Source organism: Taurulus bubalis (assembly GCF_910589615.1).
Source record: "Taurulus bubalis genome assembly, chromosome: 6".
In the NCBI taxonomy this organism is placed as follows: domain Eukaryota; kingdom Metazoa; phylum Chordata; class Actinopteri; order Perciformes; family Cottidae; genus Taurulus; species Taurulus bubalis.
This window is the reverse complement of record NC_136594.1, coordinates 26,035,913-26,043,880: the sequence shown is the minus strand read 5'-3', so window position 1 is coordinate 26,043,880 and position 7,968 is coordinate 26,035,913. Positions and strand designations below refer to the sequence as shown.

General features: G+C 45.5%; 1 protein-coding gene across 1 annotated transcript in view; it reads right to left on the bottom strand.

The window, feature by feature from the left end:
- Nucleotides 1-629: 629 nt before the first annotated feature.
- palm3 (paralemmin 3) overlaps nucleotides 630-7,968 on the bottom strand; it is a 28,579-nt gene continuing 21,240 nt past the window's right edge. Inside the window, exons 4-8 of the mRNA XM_079219764.1 lie at nucleotides 5,754-5,881; nucleotides 5,146-5,218; nucleotides 4,315-4,345; nucleotides 3,579-3,629; nucleotides 630-2,375 (exon numbers count right to left, since the gene is read on the bottom strand). Coding sequence (XP_079075890.1) covers nucleotides 1,534-2,375; nucleotides 3,579-3,629; nucleotides 4,315-4,345; nucleotides 5,146-5,218; nucleotides 5,754-5,881 — 1,125 coding nt within the window. The 3' untranslated portion in view covers nucleotides 630-1,533. The remainder of the gene's footprint in view (nucleotides 2,376-3,578; nucleotides 3,630-4,314; nucleotides 4,346-5,145; nucleotides 5,219-5,753; nucleotides 5,882-7,968) is intronic.

Here is a 7,968-nt window from a genome sequence, read left to right as displayed (position 1 = left end):
AGTGTATGTGAAAAACAATTACATTATAAAATAGATAGAACTTTGTGATTCTGTTTAGGCCAGCAGAGAAGGCTCAGCAGGCCCTCCATGATGCCTAAAGGTACTGGCTCCTCATGCGATGGTTCTCTGAAAGGCCTTTGCTGTTGGACACGACCCCCTGGGAGCGCTCAGCTCAGCAGGACTCCTTTTCACAGTTACAGGGCCCATTGCTGCATCCCTTTCCCCACGACTCAGGCTTTGGTTTGGCCCTTGAGAGGGCAGGTAGGGACACTTTGGTTTGGCCCTTGAGAGGGCAGGTAGGGACACTTTGGTTTGGCCCTTGAGAGGGCAGGTAGGGACACTTTGGTTTGGCCCTTGAGAGGGCAGGTAGGGACACTTTGGTTTGGCCCTTGAGAGGGCAGGTAGGGACACTTTGGTTTGGCCCTTGAGAGGGCAGGTAGGGACACTTTGGTTTGGCCCTTGAGAGGGCAGGTAGGGACGCTGCTGAACGTCCCGTTCTGCAAACTAAGAAATAAATAACACGATGAATCAAATGGCTAAACATTATCTAGAGTGTTTGTTTTAGCATGGTGCAATGTAGCTGTGGTGGAAACATCAAGCACATCACGTCATGTTTTACAAATGTCAGTTTAATCATTAAATCATTCACCAATCATTTCAAAGCTGACATCTCAGACACTCAATGTGTTTCTGTCTGCGGTTTACACGTCCATGCAGAGTCAGGAGCTACAGAGCACATCTGGTAAAAATAAAAAATTCATACTTTCATGTATCTTAAAATAATCTCTTTTTTAAAACTGGCAACGTCCCACAAAATATTCAGTGGCGCGCTCCTTTTATAAATTACACCATTTCATACTATTAGTCTGTATTGTCAAAACCTGTAATACGGTGAACACAAATGTTCAGGCCCTATACTTGGATTAAAATTATCTCTAATAAAAAGACCAAAATCCATGAAAGAATTCAGCTCTAAAGTCATTAAATAAGAAGAATGTCCTCTCTGAAACTCTCCAGATCTTTGGACGTAAAAATCTCATATTTAGATTATGAAAATGACCTCATGAATTATACATGTGGATACAACAGTATAAAATAATACAGTCTGTTATTTTCGCTCAACTGCAGCTACTGTGTGGGTTTTATAATCCTATGTAGATTGGCTGGCTCATCTGCTAACCAGGAAAATTAAATACAAATTTAAAAAAAAAACTTGTATGTTGGTCCACATTGTGTGTGAAGAGAATTTAAAAAGAGTAGTTCCGGGTAGAGAGCTCCTCAAGGCACTTAAACACTGACAAGTCCAGTCCATACCTCCCACCTGTCTTCACGTTGGAGAGAGCTCACGTCCTCTCAGAGTCACAACTCAAGAGTGGGACGAAGGAAGTGAGGGCGGAGAGTCGGGGGAGGAGAGCCCGTTACCTTGTGGACTGATGAGAAGGGGGTGAAACGAAGAGGCGAGGGAAGGAGTGTGTGTGGAGTTGAAGAGCAGAGAGACTGAGGAGGGAGGAGGTGAATGAGCAGCGAGAGCGTCTACATGACGGAGCAGCACTGGCAGGTTTTGCGTTTGGGGCCCTCAGCCTCCTCTCTCTGGCCGGCCCTGGCCGAGCTGTGTGTCTCTGTGCTGGCGGCTGCAGCTGCTGGCCCTGCTTGGGCGTCGTTGGCCTTTGCCCGGGACAGAAGGGGTTCCCGCTCCGCCGGCCTGGCCTCCGTCCTCTGGCTGCTCTCCTGGGGATCAACCAGGGGAACCTCCTGGAACCGCCCAGGCAGCGCGGCCGGGCCTCGGGCCTCTGGCGACGTCGCAGCTTCAGCCTCCGCCTCGAGCTCGGGGGCGAGAGCGGAGGGCTGCAGCTCGGAGTAGACCGGCACCGCAGCCACCGCAGCGCCCTCTAGGGGATGGGGATGCACCTGCACAGAGGTTGGGCCTTCCGAATCTTCGTCCCGCCCTTCGCTCGTCTTCACGCCACTCTGCGAGTCGCCGGCTCCAGTTGCCGATTGTTCCTCTGCGGTGGGTTCAGTGACCTCGCTCTTCTCCGATTGTGTGAATGTTTCTGGAGCGGCCTCTGGTTTCGCTGCTCCCTCTTGGCCCCCTTCCTCTGTCTGCTGGGACGTAAGCTGCTCAGGTACATCTTCCCCTTCGTCTGTGATGATCACACGCTCTGCTCGCATCACCAGAGTCCCTTCCTCCTCCTCAGTAAAGTTGACATTTGGAACCCGAGCAGGCTCTGCCTCAGAAACGCCCAAACTCAACCCGGGCCCCAGCTCCATGCCGCCAACGCCCCCGAAGGCCCGGGTGTCGAGATCGGCGTCCGCTTCGCCATTGGTCAGGACGGCTGCAGTTTCATCCAGTGGTGTGCTTGTTGTCTTCCCTTCATCTGGAGACAGAACATCAAGTAAATATCAGGAGATTTATGCACAATGGCATTAATTAGAAAAGTTATCGCCGCTCATGCATGTAGATGAGGCTGAGAGAATTTGCACGCTGATCATTAGCTTTCATTGTGTGGATGCACCGGGACTTGATTGTAATTAGAGGTTGATTTGCAACCAATATGCCAGTGCTCAATACAGCTAATTTAGTTCTTGTAATGCACTTAACAAGGTTCTGCCATCTATTAATCTCCACGCATTACTCAGAAAAGTCATTTACCTCTGCTCTGATACACAATGCAGAAGCTAATCAAGGGTAGCGCTGTTTCAGTGACAGGCCATGAAGTGCACTCTAATGAATGAAGGCTTTTATTGATCACAGAGCAGAATAAGTTGATATTCATTGTACCGCAAGGAGAAGAAAATAAACAAGCTAAAACACAAAGAAAATTGAGCGAAATGGATAATATGATGTGCATTTTAAGGCTCAGTCGTAAAAGATGAGAAACAATATTTGACGAAGAAGTTAAGACACAAAAGTGAGCGGCAGATAAACCTGCAGCAGGACAAAGAGCACGCATCGGATAAAAATATAGATTCTGCAGTCTAAACTTAAAGACCCTGGATGATTTCAACACACATGGTGTTTTTACTTCTCACAGCCCTCTTGTCCACTTCAGCAGCTTGAGTGTCGGTCCACGTCCCCGCCGCGCTTTAAAAATGCAACGTATGCACTCGAGCGCCGCTGTGCATTCATATACATGCACAAATCATATTTAACAGTCGTACATATTCATTCACAGCATGTAGGAACTTTTTTGTGATGGGCAGTTATGCTTTGCGTCCCTCCTTCCTTTATCATGCTAATTCCTCAGTATATACCACGCATCTGTATGCGTGGCATGTACTGCATTTCTATAGGGGGTTTCGTGGTCTTTGATGGGTAAAATGGGATTAGATAAGAATTAACAATAAGATAAGATCTTTTCAGGTTCAAAGGGATGAGAGAGAGAGATGTTGGCATTAATGAGAATACAGCTGTGGTTTCATGTGCGCATGACTTGTTTCTGGATAATTGGGGTGTTGCACTTCACGCATGAGCTTTATGAGAGTATCGTGGTGCGTGTGTGTGTGTGTGTGTGTGTGCGTGTGTGTGTGTGTGTGCGTGTGTGTGCATTTTACGACACACGAGCTGACTCCATACCCACCAGATCCATTGTTTTCCCCGTTATGCACGACGACAGCGTCTTGGACCATTTCTGAGCAAGAAAAAAAATATATATATATATAAATAAATATAATACATATGTATTACTGGTAGCCATGTTTTCCCAGTCAGACATGCAGTACAGAAATCATGAATTACAATTAGATGGAGTCCAGATTTTTTTTTTTTTTTTTTTAAATCAAACTATTCAAACTAAGATGCACCTGTGACTGTATTATGAGGCCCCAACTACATACAAGTACAACAAGGCTTAATCAACACACCTGGGCTTCTTGTCAAAGTAACATTAGAAGATGATACAAACTAAAACTAACTTTTCTTTTAGATAATAATAGCAAAGTTTTTTTTAATGCACGGAAAAGCAAAAAAAATGCATTAAACAAATGAAATGCGATCAATAAGTGCTGATGTAATTAGGTAAGAGCAGCGGTTTAACATGAAGCGCTGCAGGGCTGACATGCATTAAACAGAATCGTGTGTCGGAGAGGCGGAGGGACGACCGCAACGCTCCCCGTTACATAATGAGCTTGTCAGATTGATTCAAAATCATAGTGTTGACTTTTACGCAGACTGAAATTTGCATCGATTTATAACTTTCTCTGGTAAAAAAAAAAAAAAGGGAGAAAAAAAAAAAGCTAATGGGGTGCAATTTTCTAAAATGCCTGCCGACTGTAATTGTTATATTTCTCGGTACCAAACTATCTGATCCCACTCACCTGCTTCAGCCTCCGCTTTATTCCCCGCCTCCTGTTGGGTAAGAGGAACAGTGGAAGGATTACATTGACTGTGACTCAAAAGGATGAAAGCGTTTGTTATTTAAAATACTGGAACACTGAAGCCGAGGAACATGACATCCTGCCCGGTCACAAGGGGGAGTGCTTGAGCTGAACAGCTCTTCCTGACCTGTGAGAGGTTGACCTCTCACAGGTCAGTGTCGTGTGCACTGAACTGCATCAGATCGCCTTAGATAAACAGTTATGTGTGCACCTTTTACAGTTACAAGGACCTGAACAAAAATCTGGTTGCGTTGCCAGACATTAGCTGGCACTCACTAGACGAGAGCTTTGCTGGCAGGGCCCGTTTAAAGTTTAAAGGCCACCATTTCAACGTCTCCTCCTTCACAGGGTGATACAGCTATTTAAAAAAAAAGTATCCTCTGGAGTGGACGGTGGGAGGAGGAGGAGGAGGAGGAGGAGGAAGGGACAACTTCTTTGTTCCACCATGAAGACCTTCAGCGAGGTGAGGGAGACACACTCGCACTTGGCTCGAGGGTGAAACCATAATTCCAGAGTGGATGGAGCGTTGAATTGTTTATGTAACAGGGCTGCTTACATCCACGACGTCCTGAGCGAGAGGCGCGACATCAAACGGACATCAAGAGAGGAAGCAAATTATTCATGGAGAAAAGCCACAGACAGAGGTTGCGGGGAGTTTTCTTCTCTGTGTGATGGAAGATGCCGGAGCAAGCTCCTTCAACACATATCCCGAGCCCCTTTGTGTCCGCAAGAGCGCGTGGGCGAGTGGCTGTGTGTGTGTGTGTGCCTCACCGTTTGGCCATCCCCCATCTGTTCCTTCAGCGTCTCTTCCTCTTCTGCCAACCGCTGACTCTCTGACTGCAACCTGAGACGGAGAAACACACACATCATCAGATCTATCGCCTCATTTTATGTTCCCAATCTAAGTAACGCTGAAGTCGTGTTGTTTGTCTCCCAGAGGCCGTGTGCAGTGTGCAGTGTGTGTGCCAGGAGTCTTTTTGGACAGTGAGACCGAGCCGTGGACCTTTGCAGTAATACTGGAGTCTTGAGGGACAAGACAACATCGTCCGGTGCAATAAGGAAACGGTCTGGCTCTCTGCCCGCGTGCAGCTCAGTGCTGGAGGAATTAGAACAAAACTTTGCCAAATCATGCATAATGTATGACAACAGCAAAAATTACAAGAAGTAGAAAAAAAGGGGAATGCTGCAATGTATCAATTATACATTAAGTCCCTGCTAAACAAATACAACTAAAACGTGTCCGTTCTCTCCAGCGCCGTCAGCTCACAAACCGCCTGCTTGTCTTCTAGCTCTAACACACACACACACACACACACACACACACACACACACACACACACAAATAACATCACACACACAACATCACACTGTTGCTGTACTTGTCAATGTGCTTTTCCATCTCCTGGGCCTGGGAGCCCCAAAGAGGGGAGCGGGGGCTCTGGTGGTCCGGGGAGGACGGGGACAGGGGAGCGCCCTCCATCAACCACTGGTCCCTCAGAGACTTCCTCTGGAGGGAGGGAGGGGGAGAGAGAGAGAGAGAGTCAGAGGGAGAGACAACTTCCAGCAGCATTGCAGTGACGTGATTATTGCATGTGAGATGATGTGCCAATCATCTTTTGCTGTCCAGTACCGTTTATGCAACAGGTTGCTATCCCTTTAGTATCTCTGGCTGTATTAGCCCATTTATAAACAAGTAAATGAGCAAAATTGGATTTTTATTATTTGTGATGGACCTTTGTGATTTGGTCCTACATTTGCTGGTTAAGCCAAAACCTGAAGGACCTGTGTGGTCTGTCAATTGATTTGACAGAAAACATACTGCATCATAAGATTGATATCAAATTATTAAAAGGAATGTATCCTGGAAGCCCAGCTCTGCTCATGTGACTGTGCATGAGGTCGTCACATTGTTTACTACGTTCTAACACACGGAGAACCGACATGATGGTCCAACCAGGTGACGATGAGAGAACTATCCAGCAGGAGCCTGTGCAGCGTGAGAGAGAGGATGAAGCTAACGATCTCCGTTTAATAACTCACCTGCTATAGAACTGTGTCAGGACTGGTTGCTACTGGCAACTGACTAAAAAACTGAAAACTAACTGCTGGTAACAGCACAGTACACACACAATGTGTGAATGTGTGTGTATATATATATATATATATATATATATATATATATATATATATATATATATATATATATATATATATATACACACACACACAGTATACAACCAGTCATTTTTAATTATGTGTACTGATTGGTAAGTATACTTGAATTGATCACTAACCCTTACTATTCAAAACCTGCATAGAATGAGAACATAGTATTGAATTTGTCCCAAAATGCAAAACGCTAGATAGATAAAAAAAATCCAGTCATGATCAGTAACAATGCAAAATGATGACTCAAATATAAATCTCCTTGTGATTCTCACTGGAGTAAAAGATGGGCGGTTTCATTATGTGGTGCTTGAAACAGTGACTTCAGACTCAGCCTCGGAGATAAAGAGAGAATGAAGAGAGAGGAGAAGATAAATAAATAACAGCCCAGAGTGAGAAATTGAAAAGTGGTTATTTGAGGGTGCGGAGGTGAGAAAAAATGGTGAGAGACAGTAACACCCGCTGTGAGAACCATGTCCTCTCATCTGAGCTTTCCAACAAGAGAGACTACTAGCAGGAGTTCACATGTGCCCTGTTCCCTCTCATCCTGCTCCTACAGCACTCCAGTAAATAGACATGACCCAGTGAGCGCACGATGCCCGGGGCTGCTTCCCATTCCCATTCCCTCCCCACAGAACACACACTTTCAAGTTGGACCAAAAAATAACAGGAGCGCAATTCTCTGTAGCTTGTAGAGCGGGATACTCTCCGGCCATCATCTTCCTCACAGGCAGCTACAAGAGTTTAACAGACACATGAAACACAGCATTGCTTTAAGTCTAATGCTCATTTGCATAACGCCCCATTTCCACTTATTTTGTTTTTTTTACCTTCTGTTCCAGACCTCGCCTGGAAGTCGAGCACACACTTTAAATGCTCCGTGTGTGTGTGTGTGTGTGAGAGACAATGGGCCTCATGCAGGAAGCCACATGAGAACAACTTTACTCTAATTTTGGTTTGTATCTTTGATTTCTGGCCTTCACCAATGTTGACTCTTTTCTTGCTCCTCTAAAGAGAACAGGCGGTGGAGAAGAAGCATCATTAATGTGTTCACAGTCCAACCCAGGAAACATTGCTTTTGATAATAAATAATTAAGATGGTTCCATGTTCTACAGTAATTATAATGATTGCAATACTTAAGAAATCCTACTCATCGGTTGCTCCCTAAAAAGACTTTACTGTTGGATGCTGCATTGAGCTTCTCCACTGCTCTTCCAAGACGTTTGACGCTCTGATAAATCACATGTTTATTACATTGTTTAAGTATATTTAGCAGTACCTGGATCTCACTGCTGCTGGAGTTCCTCTCCTTACTGCCAAAGTATTTGCACACGGCACCACAACTGCCCTTATATAGTGCTGAGGGGGCGTGGCCTAAGTTAATAATGTAATCGAGCCAAGCGCCTCCAATTAAGCATCACTCAGCA